Source organism: Schistocerca piceifrons, chromosome 4 (assembly GCF_021461385.2).
Source record: "Schistocerca piceifrons isolate TAMUIC-IGC-003096 chromosome 4, iqSchPice1.1, whole genome shotgun sequence".
Taxonomy (NCBI): Eukaryota; Metazoa; Arthropoda; class Insecta; order Orthoptera; family Acrididae; genus Schistocerca; species Schistocerca piceifrons.
In genome coordinates, this window is record NC_060141.1 from 719,928,190 (window position 1) to 719,955,471 (window position 27,282).

At 43.9% G+C, this 27,282-nt stretch overlaps 1 protein-coding gene across 1 annotated transcript in view; it reads left to right on the forward strand.

The window, feature by feature from the left end:
* LOC124796131 (zinc finger protein ZIC 5) overlaps window positions 1-26,993 on the forward strand; it is a 393,014-nt gene extending 366,021 nt beyond the window's left edge. The window contains exon 7 of the mRNA XM_047260223.1: window positions 23,178-26,993. Coding sequence (XP_047116179.1) covers window positions 23,178-23,288 — 111 coding nt within the window. The 3' untranslated portion in view covers window positions 23,289-26,993. The remainder of the gene's footprint in view (window positions 1-23,177) is intronic.
* Window positions 26,994-27,282: the final 289 nt, after the last annotated feature.

Consider the following 27,282-nt stretch of genomic DNA (forward strand, 5'->3'; position numbering starts at 1 on the left):
TAGAAAAGCAAATGTAATTTTCAACAGAGAAAAGGCCGCTGAAATTGACAGGATACCGATACGCCCAAGAACTTACTCCTTTTCTAGCAGCGGTGCACCGTAAGTCTTTGGACGACCGAACCGCTTCTAACGATTGCAAAGTAGGGATGGCCATTCCCTTTTTCATGAAGGGTCATCCCGTAGACGCATGAAACTATAGGCCTATATCTCTGACGTCAGTCTTTTGTATAATTTTTGACCATGGATCACGCTCGCTTATTGTGTTGTTTTGGGAGACGGAAAACGTCCTCTGTAGAAATCAACATTTGGTTGCGAAAACAAAGATCGTATGCAACACAGCTCCACGAGGCCCAAAAATCAGTAGATGGGTTGATGTCGTGTTCCTCGATCTCGGAGGCCGTTCGACACAGTTACGCACTGCCCCTGATGAACAAGACACGAGCGTGCGGAATATCAGACCAGCTCTTTGATTGGACTGAAGAGTTTCTACCAAACAGAACACAGCATGTCTTTTTGGACGGAGACAAATCCTCGGACGTAAAAGTAACTTCGGGCTTGTCCCAGAGGAGTGTTATAGTTTTATGAGAACAAAAAAAAGTATTTCTAGACACGTGAAAGATCTCTTGCGCGCGTCGTTTGGTGATGATCGTGTGCTCAGCCGCCACTTTCGTCATGAAAGTGTATCGTGATCGACCGACATCTTTAGGAATGCTGAAAGACAACATCCGACGCCAATGCCTCGCCATAACTCCGGACATGCTTTACAGTGTTGTTCACAACATAATTCCTCCACTACAGCTATTGTTGAGGAATGATGGTGGACATATTGAGCATTTCCTATAAAGAACATCATCTTTGCTTTGCCTTACTTTGTTATGCTAAATATTGCTATTCTGATCATATGAAGCGCCATCTGACGGACATTTTTTTGAACGTTTGTATTTTTTTTATTTGTTTTTGTTCTAATAACACCCCATGTCATTCCAAGCATGTGTGTCAATTTGTACCTCTCTATCTACATTATTCCGTGATTTATTCAGTTTTCAAATTTATACTGACTTTTTGATCACCTGGTACATATATACAGGATGTCCCAGCTATCTTGTCCACCCAAAATATCTCTGGAACAATAACAGTTATTGGAAAACGACTTTCACCGGTATCAATGTAGGGCTGGGGCCCATGAATGTACATACTTGGAAACATTCTAAAACGAAAGCATATGTGTTTTTTAACACAAACTTATGTTTTTTTAAATGGACCTCCTATATTTTTTCTTCAGCGATCCATAGCATGACAAATCACATACACAATGGCGTTGATTGCATCGCAATATTCCCATTACATCCCGAGATATTAAGACGCGAAGTTGACGCTTGAAACACCCGACATGCGCTGCTATCGCACGTCCTGAGGCTCAGGCGTGAACCCCATGCTGCCCATAATCGCGATGTGATTGACATGCGTAATCACACTCCATAGTTATCAAGAGGTCCGAAACGAATAATACGGTCTGCTGCCATCCTGCATTAACGTCGTACATTCCAGCAGGTATTTGTCGCATAGGCTAGGGGTGATGCGGTTTTGTAACATATCTGTGTACCGCAACGATAGTCACAAAGTTAGCTTCGCTTATCGTTAATCCGTTACTAAAAAGGTATTGCCGTTCAACGTTGAAACTTTACTTTACTGTAGATCTAGCGCAAGTGACAGTTAATCATTCACTCGTAATAGTAAAATTCGTGTTGATGGTTTTAGTGAAACGAGCAAGTGGACTAAAAGTTTTACCGTTGTTTAGGTAAAAATGTTTTGATTTGGGAAGTTCAGGTAGGACATAGAAGATGAATGTAAACATGTTTAACCAATTAGTTTTATTATCACATAATAATCAATGTTATGTTTATCTAATGCGTTAAATGACAAATTGTTGCAAGCAAATGTTTCTTAACATCACTGGGTAAAATGGTCCTTTGTAGAAACTTCCACTGTGATACCAGCACTACATACTAAACAAAGCGTTCACATCTCATGCTCAAAGTGATGCCCATTGGCTTGCATACATAGGGTCACTCTGCGGATGAAGGATGCCCTATTTCGTGCTACTGTTTCCTCTTTGATGGCTGTACGAGCATCAATAATGCGTTGCTTCATGTCATCTGGTGTTGTTGGTTCATGTTGGTAAACAGCATCCTTCACTGCTCCCCAAAGAAAATAATCCAGCGGTGTAAGGTCCGGAGATATGGCAGGCCACCTAACTGCGCCACCTCGTCCAATCCACCTACCAGGGAACTTACGGTTCAGAAGTCGTCGTGCTCGTAAGGCGTTATGTGCAGGGCATCCGTCATGCTGATACCACATGACCATTCTCCGGTTCAGAGGTACGGTGTCCAAGAGAACAGGAAGATTGTGTCGTATAAATCTGGAGTATTGTCTGCCATTTTGGATGCCATTTATAAAGAAAGGTCCGATAATGGTATCTCCAATAGTCCCACACCAAACATTAACTTTCCACGGACGTTGATTCTCTACCTGACGGATCCATTTTGGATTGTCTGCGGACCAATAATGCATATTCCTCATATTGACAATTCCTTTGTTGGAGAATGATGCCTCGTCGGTAAAGAGCACAACTGCAAAAAAATTTGGAATAGTCAGAAGTTTTTGCTGAGCCCTCCGACAAAATGTTACCCTATTGCGGAAGTCAATTCCATGAAGATCCTGGTGTAAATGAACATGGTAAAGATGAAATTTATTACGTTTAAGAATACGCCGTGCACTTGATTTCGACACACCAACTTCACGTACAATTTGACGTGTGCTGATTTGAGGATTCATAGCTATGGTAGCGAGCACAGCAACTTCAGCACGTCCATCTGTGCGTGTTCTAGGACGATGTCGAGGTCTTGGATTTAAGCTTCCCGTTTCACGTAGACGAGATGTGAGACGACCAAACATCCGGCGCGAAGGCGATGGCTTGTCAGGGAATCGTCTTCTGTACAGTCGTTCTGCCTGCACAGCATTTCGTCCACCTACAACAGGGTACAATACAGGTATGTAGAGTAGGGTAGAAAACAGACATATTAACTTAATAATCATAATGTTCGCTAACAGTACTATCAACAAACAAGCAATCTCATAACGTATTTCCCGTCAACGTACATTCTCCATAGATCACCAGCATTTCTACCATATCTTCATGTGTGTACATTATACTGTACAGTATAAGTTCTACAACACAACGTTTGTTCACAATGTGTACTACATCCGTGCCGTTACTAGATTACTCTGATGCACGACTACAATGGCAAGCGGTGTACTGCACGTCAAAGCAACAACAAACGGGATGCTCGGAGGGTGGTGGAGTACAGTAGTTTGCATGGGTCGCAAATCATAAACAAGGCGAAGTGGTAACTGTGGCAGTAGTAGGAACTACGTTGGACACTTGACTAGGTAGAGCCAGGCCCTGCGCGACAGGCACAATGGGTCATATAACGCATTAGATAAACCTTATTTTGGGTGTGCAGGATGAATAAGACAACCTGACGGGTGTACATCGATCGGTACTGGTTCATATTGTGTACGTAGATACGTAAAACGTGCAAGAGGGAAACCATTATGTGCTTATGAGAGTTGATGGCAGCAGACCGTATTATTCGTTTCGGACCTCTTGATAAGTACGGAAGTGTGATTACACATGTCAATCACATCGCGATTACGGGCAGAATGGGGTTCACGCCTGAGCCTCAGGACGTGCGCTAGCAGCGCATGTCGGATGTTTCAAGCGTCAACTTCGCGTCTCAATATCTCGGGATGTAATGGGAATATTGCGATGCAATCAACGCCATTGTGTATGTGCTGTGTCATGCCATGGATTGCTGAAGAAAAAATATAGGAGGTCCATTTGAAAAAACATAAGTTTGTTTTAAAAAACACATATGCTTTCGTTTTAGAATGTTTCCAAATATGTACATTCATGGGCCCCAGCCCTACATTGATACATGTTAGAGCTCATTTTAGTTTCGTCAGTATGTACTGTCTACTGTACTCCCTCGATTCACCGCCAGTTGGCCCAATTGAAGGAAGGTAACGTTGACTTCGGTGCTTGTGTTGCCATGCGACTCATTGCTCTACAGTACGAGCATCAAGACCAACACTACGTAGCATCAACAGGTTAGTGTTCATCACGAACGTGGTTTTGCAGTCAGTGCAATGTTTACAAATGCAGAGTTGGCAGATGCCCATTTGATGTATGGATTAGCACGGGGCAATAGCCGTGGCGCGGTACGTTTGTATCGAGACAGATTTCCAGAACGAAGGTGTCCCGACAGGAAGACGTTCGAAGCAATTGGTCGGCGTCTTAGGGAGCACGGAACATTCCAGCCTATGACTCGCGACTGGGGAAGACCTAGAACGACGAGGACACCTGCAATGGACGAGGCAATTCTTCGTGCAATTGACGATAACCCTAATGTCAGCGTCAGAGAAGTTGCTGCTGTACAAGGTAACGTTGCCCACGTCACTGTATGGAGAGTGCTACGGGAGAACCAGTTGTTTCCGTACCATGTACAGCGTGTGCAGGCACTATCAGCAGCTGATTGGCCTCCACGGGTACACTTCTGCGAATGGTTCATCCAAAAATGTGTCAATCCTCATTTCAGTGCAAATGTTCTCTTTACGGATGAGGCTTCATTCCAACGTGATCAAATTGAAAATTTTCATAATCAACATGTGTGGGCTGCCGAGAATCCGCACGCAATTGTGCAATCACGTCATCAACACAGATTTTCTGTGAACGTTTGGGCAAGCATTGTTGGTAATGTCTTGATTGGGCCCCATGTTCTTCCACCTACGCTCAATGGAGCACGTTATCATGATTTCATGCGGGATACTCTACCTGTGCTGCTAGAACATGTGCCTTTACAAGTACGACACAACATGTGGTGCATGAACGATGGAGCTCCTGCACATTTCAGTCGAAGTGTTCGTACGCTTCTCAACAACAGATTCGGTGACCGATGGATTGGTAGAGGCAGACCAATTCCATGGCCTTCACGCTCTCCTGGCCTCAACCCTCTTGACTTTCATTTATGGGGGCATTTGAAAGCTCTTGTCTACGCAACCCCGGTACCAAATGTAGAGACTCTTCGTGCTCGTATTGTGGACGGCTGTGATACAATACGCCATTCTCCAGGGCTGGATCAGCGCTTCAGGGATTCCATGCGACGGAGGGTGGATGCATGCTAACGGAGGACATTTTGAACATTTCCTGTAACAAAGTGTTTGAAGTCACACTGGTAAGTTCTGTTGCTGTGTGTTTCCATTCCATGATTAATGTGATTTGAAGAGAAGTAATAAAATGAGCTCTAACGTGGAAAGTAAGCGATTCCGGACACATGTCCATATAACATAATTTCTTTCTTTGTGTGTGGGGAATGTTTCCTGAAAGTTTGGCCGTACCTTTTTGTAACACATAATTACTGGGCATTATAAAATGCTACACCAAGGAGAAATGCAGATGATAAACGGGTATTCATTGTACAAATATATTATACTAGAACTGACATGTGATTATACGAGGGCTATCCACAAAGTACATTACGTGTTGGAATTAAAAATAAATAAAGTATTGGAATTTTTTTTTATTATATACAGATGAAAGCCACACTTCAATACTACTTTTCTACATAGTTGCCATTTAAATTAAGGCACTTATCGTACCGATGGACGAGCTTGGAAATTCCTTCGTCGTAAAATTCGGCCGACTGCGCCTTCAACCACGTGGTTACCTCTTCTTGAAGCTGTCCGTCGTCATCAAAACGCTGCATAGCCAACCACTTCTTCATTGCTGGGAATAAGTGGAAGTCGCTCGGTGCCAGATCGGGACTGTACGGCGGATGAACAAACAACTTCCACTTAAAAGATTCGAGAACTTCACGAGTGGCATTTGCCGTGTGGGCCCGGGAGTTGTCGTGAATCAGCAAGGTCTTTGAGCCCAACTTTCCCCTGCTCTTGTTTTGTATTGCTCTTCTGAGGTTGTGCAGAGTTTGGCAATACCTTTGAGAGTTTATTGTAGTGCCCCTTTCCAGGAAATCCACAAAAATCGAATTTCTACCGGGTTACTGATAAACCACGTGGTTGAAGGCGTAGGCGGCCGAATTTTACGACGAAGGAATTTCCAAGCTCGTCCATCGCTACGATAAGTGCCTTAATTTAAATGGCAACTATGTAGAAAAGTAGTATTTAAGTGTGGCTTTCACCTGTATATAATAAAAAAATTTCCAATACTTTATTTATTTTTAATTCCAAAACGTAATGTACTTTGTGGATATCCCTCGTATTTTCACGCAATTTTGGTGCATAGATCCTGAGAAATCAGTACCCAGAACAACCACCTCTGGCCGTAATAACTGCCTTGATAAGCCTGGGCATTGAGTCAAACAGATCTTGGACGGCGTGTACAGGTGCAGCTGCTCATGCAGCTTCAACACGATACCACATTTCATCAAGAATAGTGACTGGCGCATTGTGACGAGCCAGTTGCTCGGCCACCATTGACCAGACGTTTTCAGTTGCTGAGAGATCTGGAGAATGTGCTCGCCAGGGCGGCAGTACAACATTTTCTGTATCCAGAAAGGCCCGTACAGGACCTGCAACACGCGGTCGTGCATTATCCTGCTGAAATGTAGCGTTTCGCAGGGATCGAATGAACGGTAGAGCCACGGGTCGTAACACTTCTGAAATGTAACGTCCACTGTTCAAAGTGCCGTCAGTGCGAACAAGAGGTGACCGAGACGTGTAACCAATAGCACCCCATACCATCACGCCGGGTGGTACGCCAGTATGGCGATGACGAATACTCGCTTCTGATGTGTGTTCACCGCGATGTCGCCAAACACGGATGCGACCATCGTGATGCTGTAAACGGAACCTGGATTCATCCGAAAAAATGACGTTTTGCCATTCGTGCACCCAGGTTCGTCGTTGAGTACACCATCGCAGGCGCTCCTGTCTGTGATGTTGCGTCCAGGGTAACCGCAGCCATGGTCTCCGACCTGCTGCAAACGTCGTCGAACTGTTCGTGTAGATGGTTTTTGTCTTGCAAACGTCGCCTTCTGTTGATTCAGGGATCGAGACGTGGCTGCACGATCCGTAACAGCCATGAGGATATGATTCCTGTCATCTCGACTGCTAGTGATACGAGGCCATTGGGATCCAGCACGGCGTTCCGTATTACCCTCCTGAACCCACCGATTCCATATTCTGCCAACAGTCATTAGATCTCGACCAATGCGAGCAGCGATGTCGCGATACGATAAACCGAAATCGCGACAGGCTACAATCCGACCTTTATCAAAGTCGGAAATGTGATGGTACGCATTTTTCCTCCTTACACGAGGCATCACAACAACGTTTCACCAGGCAACGCCGGTCAACTGCTGTTTGTGTATGAGAAATCGGTTGGAAACTTTCCTCATGTCTTCACGTTGTAGGTGTCGCCACCGGCGCCGACCTTGTGTGAATGCTCTGAAAAGCTAATCATTTGGCATATCACAGCATCTTCTGCCTGTCGGTTAAATTTCGCGTCTGTAGCACGTCATCTTCGTGGTGTAGCAATTTTAATGGCCAGTAGTATATATATAATGCCAGATGGGTAAGGTCTGAAGTTCCATGAGGCTTTTCAGGGATGATGTTACTGTATATACAGAAGCAGCAACGCTAGAAAATTTAGGCGGAATTCAGGAAGACCTACAGAGGATGGAAGCTTGGTGCAGATTCGGGAACTGATCCTCATCGTAAAGAAATGTAATGTTTTGCGTACACATAAACAGAATGAACCATTACTGCGTGTTTACACGATCATATAACAATCACTGGAAGCAGTTACTTCTGTAAAATACCTAGCAGTATGTGTACGGAGCGATTTAAAGAGGAGCGACGACGTAAAACAAATTGAAAATTTTCTTTTTCAGCCGACTGTCAACAGAACCGATAAGCTTAAAGAAATGCATGGTAAACACTATGCTGTCTTACAGTATATTTGTTCACAAACGGTTTCGATCATTGATGATCTTCACAGTGCTGGCGAAAGAATGGAAATAAGGTGACGACTGTGAATATCAACCCGAATTACCTTTTCATGAGACTTATTAGTCGGAAAAATTAAGTGTGCTTACGAAAAATATTGTGACAATTTCACATGTCGTACGCTCTATTTTTCGTGCGTACACTTAATTTTTCCGATTACTAAGTCTGAGTGAAAATGTGTTTTGTGTTGATCTTCACAGTTTTCATTTTGTTTCCATTTTTCTGGCAGCACTGTGAAAACGATCAATGATCGAAACCGGTTGTGAATACATATTTTGTAAGACAGCGCAGTGTTTACTATGCATTTCTCCAAGTAAAGGTAATCGCTGATAGCCATATGGCAGACCGAGATTCATTGAAGGAATCCTCAGGTAATGTAGTTCATCAACAAAGGAAGCAGTTTGCAAAACTCTCATTCGACAAACACTTGAATATTGCTTGTCAGTCTGGGGTGCGTACCAGACATAATTGCTAGAGGAAACAGAGAAGATCCAAGGAAGAGCAACGCGTTTCGTTCACGTAGTACTTAAAGAAGGAGATGCTGACCTATCTCCAATTGCAGACGCTTAAAGAGAGGCGTTTTTGCATCACGATTTGGTTTATTCTTAAAATTCCGAGAGCGTACGGTCCTATACTGATTCGTCCCAGGTATATCTCGTGAAAAGATCATGAAGAAAAAATCAGAGAGATTCATGAGCCCAGTAACTACTTTTTATGCGAAACTATAGAAAATGGGGGGAGGGGGTGAGTAACAGTGGTCCGCAATATACCGTCCCCACATATTCCAAGGCTGCTTGCGGAGTGCAGATGTAGATGAAGTTCTCGACTTCCGCACTCATTCACCCAGCCGACGGCCTCGATTTGCAACCCACACTACACTTACAGCCCTCATCTTTTCCAGATAACCATCTTCCACCCGACGCTTATCGACCCTCACTCCCGTGATCAAGAGAGTGAGATCATGAAGAGATTTCTGTGGGTGATTTAATATTCAACCGTGGTTTGGAGGTTGTAGTGGGAGAGGTACAATTCGACCGTGATTTGGAGATCGGCGGTGCCATCAGTATCCGCCTTAGCCATACTCCCACCTTGTTTGGCCGCCGGTTTACCGAATGTTCTTCTGACATCGACCATCTCATTGACAGCAGAGCTTTTATTCATTTCGAGCGAACCCTCCAGATCCGAACAAGCCACGTGATATCTTTACTCCCTCCAATACAATGACAACAAAACGCTTGCATGCACAATCCCACGGAACTAAGCTCATTGAAGGTCCCGTTATCACAGAGACAGCCCCAATCTGAAATTCACTCTCAAGTGTAACGCCTGCATTGAAGGGCATCCTCCGTATTTCGGCACATGTAAAACCAAATCTCTCTCAAGAACACCTGAATAGTCTGCAGCCCAGTCTACTCAAATAACTCTGTCCGTCCCCCTCTGAAAGCCGAAGATATTGATCTCAGTGTAACAGCCACCTAGTCCAACAACCAGACTTCATATTGAGTCACCTATTCAACCTAGTTTATCCTAATAATTTCCACTGGAAGATTGCACAGGAAGATGTGACTTGTAAGCCACTTTAGAAATGAATTCTGAGGTGGTTAAAGCCTTGTCCAGCTATTTTGGTGCTATTGAGGAACATATTTACGGGACAGCTGGGTATTCACTGATTTTTTCGCTTACTTTAGCAGATGGATCTGGTGCCATCTGCTGAAGTAGCTGAAAACATCTGTGAAAACCCAGCCCTCCAGCACCTGTGGTCTTCTATCGTGTCATAACAACTGTTGTTTTCATTTACCTATGTAGCTCAAGTCATTTCACATGTAGTCTCAGTTTATACCTCGATGAATTTAATTTTCTTGTCTACATCTTGTAATATGCAACATCAATACCGTGTAACCTATTTTTTCCCGTCGCATTTGCGTCTTGTGAAACTAATCTCGTACAAAATACTCCAGTGTAGTGAAGTCGGAGAACGACACATTCCATTCAGTAGGAACAGCTACCATAAACTTCGTATTGCTGAATTTACACGTAAAGAAGCATAAAAAAGTGTACAAAGCATATGACTGAAGTTTCACGAACTGCTTTGGCTAATCTGCACACACCATAAAAAGTTTTGCATCACCTCGGTTCCGAGAGTTCTGGAATCTATACAGAACATTGGAATAGAGGTCAACGTAAACATCATTTCCGCCCTTTTTATTGCTCATGAAAACAAGAAATAGCGTGTTGTACCGCCATACAGCGAGACCTTCAGAAGTGGTGGTCGAGATTGCTGTACACACCGGTACCTCTAATACCCAGTAGCACGTCCTCTTGCATTAACGCATGCCTGTATTCGTCGTAGCGTATTACTGACAAGTTCATCAAGGCACTGTTGGTCCAGATTGTCCTCAACGGCGATTCGGCGTAGATCCCTCAGAGCGATGTCGTTATCCTGAAGGAAGTCATTCCCAAGGTGTGCACGATGAGGGCACGAATTGTCGTCCGTGAAGACGAATATCTCGCTGTCGATATGGTTGCACTATCGGTCGGAGGGTGGCATTCACTTATCGTACAGCCGTTACGGCGCCTTCCATGACCACCAGCGGCGTACGTCGGCCCCACATAATACCACCCCAAAATATCAGGAAACCTCCACCTTGCTGCACTCGCTGGACAGTGTGTCTAAGGCGTTAAGCCTGGCCGGGTTGCCTCCAAACACGTCTTCGACGATTGTCTGGTTGAAGGCAAACGCGACACTCATCGGTGAAGAGAATGTTATGCCAGTCCTGAGCAGACCATTCGGCATGTTGTTGGGCCGCCAATCTGTACCGTGCTGCATGGTGTCGTGGTTGCGAAGATGGACTTCACCATGGACGTCGGGACTGAAGTTGCGCATTTGCAGCCTATTGCGCACAGTTGGAGTAGTAACACGTCGTCCTGTGGCTGCACGAAACGCATTATTCAACATGGTGACGTTGCTTTCAGAGTTCCTCCGAGCCGTAATCCGTAGGTAGCGGTCATCCACTGCAGTAGTAGCCCTTGGGCGGCCTGAGCGAGGCATGTCATCGACAGTTCCTGTCTCTCTATATCTCCTCCATGTCCGAACAACATCACTTTGGTTCACTCCGAGACGCCTGGACACTTCCCTTGTTCTGACCCCATCATCGCAAAAAGTAACAATGCGGACGCGATCGAACCGCGGCATTGACCGTCTAGGCAATGTTGAAATACAGACAACACGAGCCGTGTACCTCCTTCCTGGTGGAATGACTGGAACTGATGGGTTGTCGGACCACTCCGTCTAATAGGAACTGCTCATACATCGTTGTTTACGTCCTTGGGCAGGTTTAGTGACATCTCTGAACAGTCAAAGGAACTGTGTCTGTGATACAATATCCACAGTCAACGTCTATCTTCAGGTGTTCTGGAAAGCGGGGTGATGCAAATCTTTTTTTGATGTGTGTATGATAAAGACGTATGACAGGAACTAGACTAGATGACAGGAACCAGGGTCCCAGCCTCTGTACAGCACATCCGGAGAATGCTGTTCACCGTTATAAGCCTCTCGCTTCTCTATTGTGTGTACAGAACGACAGAAAAGAGTCTGTATGTCTCCCTGAGATCCTTATCTTACCTCATTCTCATTAACCGTAGGTAAAATGTTCCACGGAGGCAGTGGAACTTGAAGCTTGATCGTTTCATTTGGCTTCGGAGGCATCGAAATGAAAGATATAAATAAGTTCGGCCTGGCACTGTCTTCGCTACTATCAGACTAGAAGTACCTCACCTGATGACCTGCTGCTCTCTGGATCGTGATGGCGTCGGATTCTTCTTCACGAACTGCGATGACATCGATTGCTGATTGAATTTAACTGGTCAATAAAGAGAACTGTGGGAGACTACAGAGTAGTGTCAGACAGCTAATAGAAAAGTAGATATAGTCTCGGAAACACATTGCAATAGATGGTAACTAGCCAGTCCACTATTCCGGACTGCTTGCTGTGGACCAGGCTATAAAGACTTGGAAGGACACAAAATACGAATAAAGTTAACGATAAGCATACCAGCCACTAGAGACAGTTTGCTGCAGATTAAGAAAGATGAACTCCAGGATTCGAATCACAACTTTAAATTTCTCATGTTAAACTTCTAAACTCGTGTTTATGTCTGGTTGGTATCTGAGAAATGCATAAAACTTACTTTGATATCAGAATACGCAAATCTCAGTGCAGGGAAAAGGAATACACGAAAATTTAATTTTGAACGGCAGTCGCAGATGTGGTCGGCCGGCGCGCAGGCGGGAGATCGGACAGGTTGGCGCGACCTTGTCGCGATGATGACAGACGCCACGCCCAACGACTCACCGTGCTTTTGTTCACTGGCAGGTCTCCTGTAACGTTGTGCCAGCGCTTCTGACTATCTGTGATAGTCTGGTTTTCCGCCATATGAAGCTCAATGACAGCTGTATGCTTGGAATGCTTCTCAGTTACAAACGGCATTTTGAGGCTACATGTAGCGCCGCCGAAGCGGGAATATTCCACGATATTCCACAACAAATTCCGCATTTGGCCGAGAAAAAGTGTGTTGCATTACTTACTGAACGCTTCTCGTAATAAACGAAAATTGAAGTACAATACTGGCCATTAAAATTGCTACAACACCGAGATGACGTGCTACAGACGCGAAATTTAACCGACAGGAAGAAGATGCTGTGATATGCAAATGATTAGCTTTTCAGAGCATTCACACAAGGTTGGCGGCGGTGGCGACACCTACAACGTGGTGACATGAGAAAAGTTTCCAACCGATTTCTTATATACAAACAGCAGTTGACCAGCGTTGCCTGGTGAAACGTTGTTTTGGTGCCTCGTGTAAGGAGGAGAAATGCGTACCATCACGTTTCCGACTTTGATAAAGATCGGATTGTAGCCTATGGCGATTTCGGTTTATCGTATCGCGACATTGCTGGTCGCGTTGGTCGAGATCCAATGACTGTTAGCAGAATATGAAATCGGTGGGTTCAGGAGGGTACTACGGGACGTCGTGCTGGATCCGAACGGCCTCGTATCACTAGCAGTCGAGATGACAGGCATCTGAACCGCATGGCTGTAACGGATCGTGCATCCACGTCTCGATCCCTGAGTCAACAGGTGGGGACGATTGCAAGACAACAACCATCTGCACGAACAGTTCGACGACGTTTGCAGCAGCATGGACTATCAGCTCGGAGACCACGGCAGCGGTTACTCTTGACGCTGCATCACACGAACGCCTGAGATTGTGTACTCAACGACGAACATGGGTGCACGAATGACAAAACTTAAATTTTCGGATGAATCCAGGTTCTGTTTACAGCATCATGATGGTCGCATCCGCACATTGGAAGCGTGTATTCGTCATCGTCATACTGGCGTATCACCCGGCGTGATGGTATGGGGTGCCATTGGTTACACGTGTCGGTCACCTCTTCTTCGCATTGACGGCACTTCGAACAGTGGACGTTACATTTCATATGTGTTACGACCCGCGGCTCTACCCTTCATTCGGTCCCTGCTGAACCCTACATTTCAGCAGGATAACGCACGACCGCATGTTGCAGGTCCTGTACGGGCCTTTCTGAATACGGAAAATGTTCGACTGCTGCCCTGGCCGGCACATTCACCAGATCTCTCAGCAATTGAAAACGTCAGGTCAATGGTGGCCGAGTAACTGGATCGTCACTATACGCCAGTCACTACTCTTGATGAACTGTGGTATAGTGTTGAAGCTGCACGGGCAGCTGTACTTGTAAACGCCATCCAAGCTCTGTTTGACTCAATACCCAGGCGTATCAAGGCCGTTATTACGGCCAGAGGTGGTTGTTCTGGGTACTGATTTCTCAGGATCTATGCACCCAAATTGCGTGAAAATGTAATCACATTTCAGTTCTAGTGTAATATATTTGTCCAATGAATACCTGTTTATTATCTGCATTTCTTTTTGGTGTAGCAATTTTAATGGCCAGTAGTGTAGTTAGTTGTGCCTGTCATTAGCAGAGGTATACATTATCTGCAGCTGTGATGCAGCGTTAACAAATCGACTAACATGACTATTAGAATGTGCACATTACAATACAAAATACGTCGTGTGACAATTTGTCCATAAAGCACCACGTAACAAAGGGAAATCACCAACATCTGAAAAATTTGTTTTCAGGAAGAGAGATACGGATACTCCTAATGCGGCCAATGTGAACGAGTTACGTTCACAAATACTTTACGGCCACGTTTGCGTTGTTCCGGGCGCTAAGCTGCCCACGACTGGGAAACGGCTCAGCCTCTCCAGCGGGAGCCACCAGCTTGGCCGCGGTCGCCGAGTGAGTGGCAGTTTGGGGGCGCAGCTGCTGCGCCCGGCGCTGTCTGGACCAGCAGACACCTCGCCTCACCTCCCAGGGGGTCAGACCGCAGTCTGGGCACACGCGCGCCAGTCAATTCCCCCGCCGCCCGCTGTCCAGGACCGCACAGCAAGCGTTCCGGGCGGTTGGCAGTCCCCGGGAAACTGTTGCGCCCAACACAGTCGACTGTCTGCCCCAGGCGGCAAGTGCCTCGTGTGTTTCGCGCGTGCAGTGCACTCTGTCAGAAGCATCTGTATTTCGTGGTAGCTCATCTGCCCCACCACGGCTGACCATCGCTGGCGCTTATGGCGGCGACCTGAAGAGAGGTGTCATTCTTCCGATGTTTGGAGAGACACAACAGAGCTATTCCTGGCGTATTGGTGTGCAGATCCCTCGTGAATGACTTCCGGGTCACCACTCTTAACTGAACTATGCGTATGTTATAATCGGTATTTTCCGTTCATTAAACCTTTCTGCTCTTCGTATCCTGGAGACCAGTTCACGGGTGTCCCACGAGAGGCTACACGCCGAGTTGATTTTGCCGCATACGCGCCCTCTCCCACTCTCAAAAATTTCCCAGTGTTTGGCACAGTTATTAGGGTTGTTCACCAAAGACTGACGTCCGGTTCGTCGACTTACGGATGGCTGTGGAAACGGTGCCTACCATATTTGAAAAATTATTGCCTCCCTCTGCCTTTTCCCGACTCTGTTTTGTCGTGTGGATACTGAGTTGGCACTATTTATCATACAGCTAGGGTCAGCACAAACAAAAGCAGCGTACACGTCTTGTTGCGTGTGACTAATGTGTTGGTTATCTTTCATAAAAATCTTCGTCTCTGCTTGAAGCTTTGCCGGCCGGAGTGGCCGTGTGGTTCTAGGCGCTACAGTCTGGAACCAAGCGACCGCTACGATCGCAGGTTCAAATCCTGCCTCGGGCATGGATGTGTGTGATGTCCTTAGGTTACTTAGGTTTAATTAGTTCTAAGTCTAGGAGACTGATGACCTCAGATGATAAGTCCCATAGTGCTTAGAGCCATTTGGACCATTTTGAATCGTGTTACCATAGAGCTCGTAGTGGAAAAAAGTGGCTCTGAGCACTATGGGACTTAAGAGCTATGGTCATCAGTCCCCTAGAACTTAGAACTACTTAAACCTAACTAACCTAAGGACATCACACAACACCCAGTCATCACGAGGCAGAGAAACTCGTAGTGGATATAATGCAGCTAGACAGCAGGGGAGACACGAAGTGATATGGTGAATGATTTACGCAGAATGTATCTTACACTGATAATTAAAAATAACTGCACGAATTATTGCTGGTTATGGACTTACCTGTATGAAACGTAGAATTTTTGTTTCAGCAGTGTATACATACGCTATGTGATCAAAAATATCCGGATACCTGGCTGAAAATGACTTACACGATCGTGGCGCTCTTCATCGATAATGCTGGAATTCAATGTCGTGCTGGCCATCCCTTTGCCTTGATGACTGCTTACACTCTCGCAGGCATACGTTCAATCAGGTGCTGGAAAGTTTCTTGGGGAATGGCAGCTCATTCTTCATGGAGTTCTTCACTGACGAGAAGTATCGATGTCGGTCGTTGAGACCTGGCACGAGGTCGGGGTTCCAAAATATTCCAAAGGTGTTGCATAGGATTCAGGTCAGGACTCTGTGCAGGACAGTCCATTACAGGGATGTTATTGTCGTGTGACCACTGCGCCACAGGTCGTGAATTATGAATAGGTGCTCGATCGCCTTTAAAGATGGAATCGCCATCCTCGAATTGCTTTCAACAGTGTGAAGCAAGAAGATGCTTAAAACATCAATGTAGGCCTGTGCTGTGATAGTGCCACGCAAAACAACAAGGGGTGCAAGGCCCCTCCATGAAAAACAAGACCACACCATAACACCATCTCCTCCGAATTTTACTTTGTCATTATACACGCTGACAGATAAAGTTCACCGGGCATTCGCCATATCCACACCCTGTCATCGAATTGCCATATGGTGTACCATGATTCGTCACTCCACACAACGCTTTTCCACTGTTCAATCGTGCAATGTTTACGCTCCTTGCACCAAGCGAGGCGTCGTCTGGCATTTACCGGAGTGATGAGCAGCCGCTCGACCGTGAAATCCAAGTTTTCTCACCTCCCGCCTAACTGTCATAGTACTTGCAGTGGATTCCGATGCAGTCTGGAATTCCTGTGTGATGCTCTGGATAGATGTCTGCCTATTACGCATTACGACCCTCTTCAACTGTCGGCAGTCTCTGTCAGTCAACAGACGAGGTCGGCCTGTACGCTTTTGTGCTGTACGTGTCCCTTCGCGTTTCCACTTCGCTATCACATCGGAAACAGTGGACCTAGGGATGTTTAGGAGTGTGGAAATGTCGCGTACAGACGTATGACACAAGTGACACCCAATCACCTCACCACGTTCGAAGTCCGTGAGTTCCAGCGGAGCGCCCCATTGTGCGCTCTCACGATGTCTAATGACTACTGAGGTCGCTGTTATGGAGTACCTAGCAGTAGGTGGCAGCACAATGCACCTAATATGATGAACGTATATTTTTGGGGTGTCTGGATACTTTTGATCACATAGTGTACTTGATAATCAATTCCAAAAGTGTCTTGAAGCTTTAACTGTTACCATTCAGTCGTTTCTCAGTCATTAATAGTACACACTTATAATAATGACTCAAACCGTTGTCAAATTGGTCAGGGGCACGTGACCGTTGGTAGAAACGAATATGGCCAGCGAATGTGAGTTCTGCTACTAATTAAACCCTCGTATTGCCGAAAAGTAACCAAACAGTGATAACAATTAACTAGTGAAGGCTTAACTGTCCAGAACAAGAGTGGATATACTTTACGTGTTATGTTCTACCACCCTAATGTCAGTTTTATTCCCGTGACATTTCACAAATAATTTCGAGTTAGATGCATGGAATCTTTAGAGGAATGCAGAAAAGAAAAGCGACTTGTGATGATGGAATTTAATTAGACACGGTTAAAGTTGCGTTCAAAGGTATATCTGAGAAAGTTGCAAATTTATTTGCAGAATGCCTGTGGAGGAAGACAGTTCCCAAAAAACTGGAAGAATTTCGTGATTGTTCTGGTACAAAAAGAAGGGTACGAATAAAATTATGCACCAATCAATTTCCTCTTCCTAATGTACAAGATATTCAGTAAAATTTCCACCAAATGCATGATCTTCATTTACCCTCCGCAAGACATCTTACGGTGTGCGGCGGACGGTATTGTGTGTGCCATTGTCACTTCCCCCATTTCTCCTGTTCCAGTCACGAAAGGTTCGCGGGAAGAGCGATTGCTGATAAGCCTCTGTTTGGTCTCGAATCTCTCTTTCTTTTATCATCGTTTCGCGAGGTGAACGCAGAGGAAGCAATATATTGTTTGATTCTTCTAAGAACGTGCGTTCTCAGAACGTTAACAGTAGATCATACCATGATGCAGAGCTCTCTGTCTTGCAGCGTCTGCCGATTGAGTTGGCTTAGCATCTCCGTGACACTGTCTGAAACTGTAACGAAACGCGTGAATCTTCCTGCTTACTTAAACAGAATTTGTTACATTTTTTATATTAAGGGACAGTTGCCAATTCTTCCATCAAGCGTCGATACTCTGCAGGTCTTTCTGCATTTTGGCTACAATTTTCTAGCGTTGAGATTTCTCTGTATACAACAGCATCATCCACGAAAAAGTTCGATGGAACTTCCGACGCTACCCACAAGGTCATTCACACGTATTGTAAAAAATATTGCTCCTACAACACCGCCCGAAGTTACTTTTACATCTGTAGATTCCTCTACGTTTCGAACAATATTCTGTTTGCTAGAAACTCGTGATTCCTATTCAACAGATAATCTGACAGTCTTCACCCTCGTATATTGTTCATTAGACTGCGGAGCGAAACTGTGTCGGAAGCGTTTTAGAAGTCAAGGAACATGGCATCCAGCTTTCTAGACGAACAGATCGAGGTGGGTTTCACAAGATCGTTGCTCTCAGAGTCCACGTTGATTCCTACAGAGGGGATTTTCACTCTGAAGAAATGCCATCATATGCGAGCCTAAAAAATGCTCCAAAATTCCTCATAGAAGAAATACTGAATTTCAGTCAAGTTAAGGGATAACAAAGCTATAAAAGTGGTATTAGCACAACTGGCAACAAGAACGTCGCGAGCGAAATTACAAAACAGAGCAGTGTTATGAATTATAACATTGTCCGGCGTGGATTTTGAGAACGATTGGGACTCAGTTTCATCAAAATCTGCAGTAACAGTCACTGAGCGCGTATTTTGCAACACTTTCTTTTTTTGATACAGATAACCTGAGGATGGCCTCAAAACACCGAAATCAGTTGTTAACACTAATAAGAAGTTCAGTTCTGTAGTATTACGCGATTCATCGCTCAACACATTGTGAATCCATTCGTCAGCATTCCATGTTTCGCGGAGACGTCACCACTCCAGATGTAACCAGCAACCTACTCATGGCACGGTAATGCGCTACTCCGGCTGCTGCCAGTTTCTGAACAATGGTGCGGAATGACACAGTATGTTAAAGGGAGATGTTTCTCGGTGCCAGTCGAAAATATGAAGGGGTTACGATGTGCTTGGAGCACAATACAGCGATCCTCCCTTGTCGTGGTGATACGTGGCCGATCTGCACTTTGGCGACGGGAATACCTGCCCTCACATTCCCATTCCGTCCAACACGGGCCGCTGTCACATTCGAATGCTCCACAAATCTGGATAACGCACGATTCGATTAGCTGCCCAAATGGAGACCCTTTCAATCTGTCAGATGCTGATAACATTGCCTCATATGAGTACGCGACCTCTCTATGTCTTTCACAGTTGTCATTGAACATCTGACACTGTTCACGTCCCTTATGTACCGAACCAGGCCTAGTAACTACAGTAACTACGAACAACGCTAGCACCCTCTGGTGGCCGTATTACTTATCACAGAAAACTGCAAGTCTAATCATTTACGTATCCGTCAATGGTGTGTACATGGACGAAGTTAATTGACCATGTCTTCTAGGAGCTAGATTTTGTTTTTGTCAGGCAGTGTAAATGTCAAAGCCTGTTATCAACACAACCGTTCCACTTTCCAGAACACTTGTCTTGTCAATATTGTCAGTTTTCAGCCTAAGTGTAACTCGTAATACATTTATGTTCAAGACAGTAGGCGCCACTGTTCTGCAAATCCAGCTGGTGAGCAGTCAATCCGTATCAGTTCTCCATAAAGTGATCTATCAAAATTTTTATCTCATGGGTAGTATCATCTGCATGGCATGAACTTCTGGATACGCCACTGGGATGTACCCAGGATGTGCCCCTTAATCGACACTAACAAAATATATATGGGGCATTCAAATGAAACCCGGTCACTAGTGTCAAGTAACGGTAACGATTTCATTAACTCAAAAATGTAGTTATACACAGTACACATACTCAAAAATAGTCACAAAAACTGTTGGCACATTTATCCCATTGCGACCCTAGCCGGTCGATTCCAGCCTTGAAGAAGCTAGTAGGTTGCTGTCGGATCCAGGCCTGGATCCAGTCACACACTTCGTCGTCCGTTGCGAATCGAAGTCCGTTAATAGCTTGTTTTAGAGGTCCAAACACATGAAAGTCAAACGGTGAAAGGTCGGGACTATACAGTGGATGTCCCAGCGTTTCCCACCGGAACTGCTGCAATGTCGTCTACACCGCATTGGTCGTGTGTGGGCGGCATTATCATGCAGGAGGATAACGCCATTGGACAACATGCCTCGGCGTTTCGACTTGTTGGTTCCTCTAAGGTTGTGTAAATTGGCTTGATAACGCTGGGCATTGATGGTGGTTTCCCGTTCCAGAAACTCGACAAGCAGTGGGACCCTTGTGGTTCGGTAGTGGACGATAACTTGTGTAACCACCATCTCTTCGGCGTGAAACCTCACTGGCGCTATGCAACATCAAACAGTGCTCATGCGTCAGTCTCTCTACCAATGGATGGCGCCACCATATCCGCAGTTACGTGTTGCCGCATTACGTGTAAGGCAACGGTAGACGCACTGACCAGGTTTCATTTGAATGAACCTCGTAATTAATTGGCCCTCTCCCAGCTCTTAGTAGCCAACTTTCGTAACCAGATATAAAGCATTCAGTTTTTGCATTTTTATTATGAAACTAGCAAACCTGATAATGCTTCCCAATTGCTAAGTCTGTATGGAAAAAGGATGTATGTTATAATCTCGTTCTCCCCCCTCGCTTTGTCCTCCACCAACCATGTGTCTCCGTCTCCTTCTCCCTCTCTGTCTGTCCATCTCTTCCATATCCTTCTGTATGTCCCATTTGCGCTCCTCCTTCTCTGTACATGTCCTCATCCTCTCGCTCTCTCTGTCTGTCCTCTCTCTCTCTCTCTCTCTCTCTCTCTCTCTCTCTCGGCCGTGCGGGGCAGCCGCGCGGTCTGGGACGCCTTGCCACGGTTCGTGCGGCTCCCCGCCGTCGGAGGTTTGCGTCCTCCGTCGGGCATGGATTTGTGTGTTGTCTTTAGCGTAAGCTAGTTTAAATTAGATTAAGTTGTGTGTAAGCCTAGGGACCGATGACCTCAGCAGTTTGGTCCCACAGGAACTTACTACCTCCACCACCATCTCTCTCTCTCTCTCTCTCTCTCTCTCTCTCTCTCGCTCTCTCTCTGTCTCTGTCTCTGTCCATCTCCTCCCCAATCTCTTTGTCCATCTTCTTTTCTCCCTCCCCCTGACATTGAGCTTTGTTTATTTCTATTGAAAATTCAGATTCCATAGCAATATTCAAATCATAGCTAATAAGCTAGAAATACAACTTTTCTATTTTCTGTGAATGCCGACTGGGGGAAGCAAACAATATAATTTTTGTTTAAAAATGTTTATAATGAGAAAGAATATGTGTAGGAGAAACAATTTTTCTAATAGTTTAAATACGCTACTATCGTTGTTAAGCTTGATTGCGAGAAAGAAAACAAAACCACACATACTCACAGCAGAACAAAGCACAGTATTCTCTATCTAGCAGTCGGTTTTAACAGAAAAACTGCAGATTGTTGTTTAAAAAACATATACATAGCAAATGCCCACATAAATCTTTATTAGAGTCTCCTATAAAAATCTGAAATAAATTGGTCAAAAACGTTTCGAGATTTATGCTAACAACGTTTCCGTGCTATACAATATTGTCCATTCGAAAGTTCATTAGAGCAACGTGCGAAAATTTGAAGCAAATCGGCCATGAACTTTGTGAGAATTTTTGTAACAGCATTTCCGACGCTCCAGTAGATATCGAGAGACATGTGCGTATTCGAAGGCAAAGTTGTGACAAAATTTCAAATCAATTGGTGGAGAACTTTCGGAGATTTGCGATTTGCAACAAACGAACAATTATATTTTGATTTTTATAGTCAAGAAGGAAACGTAAAATGTTGTAGAGTGGTAACCTGTATAGTATAGTAAAAATGGTTCAAATGGCTCTGAGCACTATGGGACTTAACTGCTGAGGTCATCAGTCCCCTAGAACTTAGAACTACTTAAACCTAACTAACCTAAGGACATCACACACATCCATGCCCGAGGCAGGATTCAAACCTGCGACCGCAGCGGTCGCGCGGTTCCAGACTGGAGCCCCTAGAACCGCTCGGCCACTCCGACCGGCCTATAGTATAGTACACGATAATAAATAACACAAAACAGACAGCAAAATAGTATCACATCGTAATTAAAATATACTTTTACCAGCGTTTGCGTTGCGAATGATCCACAATGGAGCATATATGTTTTTGATCTTTTTTTTATGTTAACATTCCCGCCAACTTACTGACTCTTGACGTCCTTGCACGTCCTGTATTTAAAATAAATGGAAAACACTGCTAAACCAAGATTTTACTGCTGTGTTAGGTATAGATTCACTACACGTTAGTGATATATGAAAATTTGTGTCAGGCCGGGAGTCGAACCCGTATTTCCAGCTTATCGCGTGGCGTCGCATTAACGACTTCATCTACCAGCGTGCGCTCCCCGGACCGACGCAGATCACCATATGTCACAGACTACTATATGTCTAAATATTTCGTAGAACTGTGGATTTTCAACAATGTCTATTCTCCCAGCCATGCAAGTAGCTAGGAAAGTACTCCATGCAATTCCTTAAATAATTTGCTTGGAGTCAAAGAAGTAAACATTGCTGCAAGCGTTCTGACCTTTTCTCCTATGGCATCCTGTACAGGAAACAACTGTGACCTGAATCTGTACCTTAGTGAAGTAATGATTTTCCTACTCTCATGAAGTGAATATCACTGACAGCTTTCTAATTTGCGATTTTATACAGCCTATATAAAAAAAGCTTCTGACATTACATCGTACCTCATGGAATTCGGCTAATGATTTCCTCACTGTCATAAAAGTGAACATTATTTCCAGCTTCTTGATTTCTTTTCATTTTTCCTTGAGCATCCTGTGTAAAAAGAAAACTATGGACCTAAGATAGCTCGTCGTGGAACTCCATTAATGTTTCTCCAGTCATAAACGCGAGCAGTACTGCCATCTTCCCGTTTCCTGACCGTTTCTCCTAAGACGTTCTGTATAAGGAAGCACTACAGATCTAATATTGTACCCCACAGAACTCCATTAACGATGTTTTCCCTCGGTAATAATCGTCTGCTCTGTCAACATTTCTGCTGTTGCAGAAGATGGACGCCAACAAGGACGGCGTGGTGACGCTGGAGGAGTTCCTGGACTGCTGCTCGCGGGACGAGGACATCTCACGCTCGATGGCGGTCTTCGATTCGGCCTTCTGATCGCCACCGCCGGCAGCGAGTTTCGCAGCCACCGCGGCTGCAGCACCTCATCCCGGACTCCGAAGAACCGGCTTTTTCTTTTGGATCTGAGAGGCGCCTCTGTTCAGAAATATAGCAGCCCCATGGATTCGGAATGGAACGTCACTTTTTGAACGAGACGGGGATATATTTTCTTTGTCGTATTCTACAGGCACGATGGGAGCGACAATCTCACTTGCACCAAGCAGTTGTCGTAATTCGGACCTGCTGATTACTTTTTTCTGATTATCGCTTACTTTTATGTTGTTCGTACTTGGTGTACCAAATTACAGTATTCTTTTATTTTGCAAAATTGCTCCTCTGAACTCTAAGTTTATCCTGCTTTTGTGTAACTTGAAATTACCAAACTGAACTCTCCTGAGATACTTATTTAGATTATAAACGATAAAAATATGTCATTTCGTGACGCAGACATCCTCATATTCAATACATTTGTCTAACTGTTCCACCAAATTTTTTATTTCATGGCAAAAAATTGTTTTTGCTTGTGGCCAGAGAAGAAATGCACCCGGATCGTAATTTTCCCAGGTAGATTTGGTCCCATGAAACAGTTCTAGGAAGAAATCTATTTCAGTGTTACTTAGCTTTAGGATGGTTTCGAAGCCCCGCACACGCAATCTGGTTTCCCAATGTACAACGTGCGGCGTATGAAACTCCTGAACAAGGATCGATGTGCATCTGATGTTCTTCTCACAGTATTAGGACGGTCAGTGTGGTGGACAACGACAGTTGTACTTTTGTAGTTAAACGGATCTGCCCGTTAGTACATCATTAGTCCGCAGTTATCGTCATACTTTCCCAACATTCTTTATGAATTCATCGAGATTTTATGGCGTCACAAAAATCATTTAACAGCTTTATGTTCTACGGTGCACAAGGAATAGCGCCATGGCTTCTTATTAAGCCGAGGGTGCCATCTGTCAGCAAACAAAACGCATTTTTAAAGAATGTTTATTTCTCTCGGGGGAATTTGAAATGGTCGGAAACTGCAAATGGAGTAATCATTTTGAATTTCGTGTTACTTTTTGCCGAATGTCCGTCAAAGTAGAGTGTTATGGTTATACAGTTTCATAGTAGAAAGACACCTCACGAACGAATCGCTCCTTTTGTGCTTGTATCAAACCAGTAACTGGAGGTTTGAATTCCTCTCTTCGTATCATACAAAGAGTCGGTCAGCACATGACATACATTATTTTTCGACCACTGACGTGTAAAAACTACTGCGTATTTTCCTAAGTAGATTTGTTAAATTACTCGAGAGTCAAGTAGGAAGTAGTACTGCTCCGAGGAAGTAAATATATTTTTGTATTGCAGTACCACATATCGTAATTGGCATCCCAGAGGAGCGTAGCAGGCGTGCGGTAGCCAACAGATGAATAACTAGAATGACCCCACTAAATGCGAGTGAGTTTACTACCCGACACATCTGACCGTCACCTGGGTCTTGGATTTGTCTGTTCAGATTTGTAGAATACGACCTGCTGCCGGTGAATTAGTGATAACTAGTTTAACACTACACCACTATTTTTCAGTTTGCAGATTAAGTTACGTACGCAAACTGCAGCTAGACAGTTGCAATAAATTTCAAATTTTAACGCCATGTAAAAACGTGGTTGCAGTAAATATGTCGTGAGAAACACCAAACAGCCACAATTAAGGTATAAATCATTTATTCAAAGAGCACCCATATTCCTACAGGTTCTACGGGATTTGTTTGTTGAGATCTCGTCATGTGCATTTTTATCATCGAAGCATCATTTTTAAGTGGCCACCAGGCAGAGCCAGTATAACACTAATTTACGTACATACTCGATATGTTTTTGATGTAGAATTTAATGAAGTACAGATAACAAGCCCTTGTTGCTAATCACTTAACGACATAACACGTAACAAAGTGTCAAACTTCGTTTGTCTCTGTGGCCCCAAAGTAACGGAGCTCAATAGAAATCTGACTTAAAACTTTTTTTCTAAGAGTTCAATTTAAAGATAAATATCTTCGCCAGTCTCTGCCGTCATGAGAGACAATGCAGCTTCAAGTATATCATAAATATTATGGATAGACATTACAGTTTGTGATTTCTTTACGATTAAATTATAATGTACAAGGTTTTATTAATTTGCTAATTATTTGTAATGTTCATAGGTTATCGGAAAACCAGCGAGACAGTTTTTTCTTCTCAGACAGTTTCTGAAAGGGCGTTACTGATTTAAGTGATTTAAAAAATAAATTAAATTTTAAATTACAAGGTAGGCTACTTATAATACTAGTAATCTTTTACTTTTATTGGTGGTATGAAAGTACTGTTCGTGAAGAGTTTCTTTTGGTGCGTTAATTTGGAGAGAAATTAGAGTTTTCAGTGGTATAAAACTATAAAGTAATCTCGGACAGGTCCTATAGAAAATAACCACCTATTCAGAAACTACAACTCCTGTGTTTTTTACTGTACCTGAACGTGGTCGCCGCTCGAAACTAGTAGTGTCGTCTTAAACTAGTTATCACCATGAGACAAGCAGGAGGTACTTCGTTACAAATCTGAGTATTTAGATACAGTCATATGATGCCACAGGCTAAGACTTGTGACATACTGCTGAGTTATAATAGGACTGAAGTCATGGCTACAGCTAGGGATTCAACTATTTCTCTTTCCAAATGTTTTCGGAGATTCTTTTGCCATTCATTTTCCAAAAGGTATTATAATGCAGGATTATGTACAAATGAACGTGTGAAAGTAAAGAAGATTTATTCTTTTACGGAATGACACGGTATCCACTAACCTATGCAGTGAAGAGCAATTTCATAATTTCACTTTCTTCAGATTTCAAGTGTATATGTGGTTGACGTTGTGGGTTCCATGGGAACCCAAAGGTGACACCACAGATGTTTAGACGTCAGTGTATTCATCCAAGTCGCTTCACAATACATATTCGGTTATCCATCCCACTGCAAGAGTGATGCAGTTCACCAAATAGGCCAGCTAGATACAAGATAACGGGTAAAAAACGCACAGGTGAACAAGACCAGCAACTTCAGACTCTAAAAAAACAGAATTAGTGTAAACTGTATTTTACAGTGCTGTTACGCCATAATCAGTAATTATTCACTGAAAAAATTACGTTATGAAGGAAAAGAAGTATATTCTGCATACGCATGATGTTACTACAGATGTTGACCCATACACAACTAGTACGTCACTCTCACATTTTGTTGTTCAAGAGGCCGCCAGCCTCTGGTGAAGATGCGTATTTTCTTCGGCATCTGCAACAATCAATGAATTTATTTTAAAGATACTTTCCAATAAAATTTAAGCTGAAACAAAAATTACACACATCTGATTTTCTGACGTATTACCACCTCTAGGGACTCTCAGCACCCTTCTGTTCTTGAAGTTTGATTTGATACAAACCTTGTAAAGCCATTTTATGTATTTGTACCAGGACGCTGCTATTTTTGAAGCTTTATTCAATAGTTGTACAATAGGCGATAAGCTTAATTCGGCTACATTGTCGTTTTCAAACGATATGCAGTTATATAGCGCTATTAGTATATACAGTTTTTACGTTAAATATCTAATTGGTTTTGTAACAGTGTGTCCAGTATTTACTTCCATATCTCGTTGTTGACGTTGTAGCTGTCAAGTATTTCTGCGTGCTGTATTTGTAGAGTAGATTGAGTTGTTTTTGTTTATAGATATTTTTTCTCGGCAGTAGTCGTTAAGTAATAAATGTTGAAAATCTCATTTTCTATAAATATTGGTTTTGTAACAATATTTCTATAAATACTTCTATAAATATTGGTTTTGTAACAGTATATCCAGTATTTTCTTCCATATCTCATTGTTGACGTTGTAGCTATCAAGTATTTCTACGTGTTGTATTTGTAGCGTAGATTGAGTTGTTTTTGTTTATAGATATTTTTTCTCGGCAGTAGTCGTTAAGTAATACATGCTGAAAATCT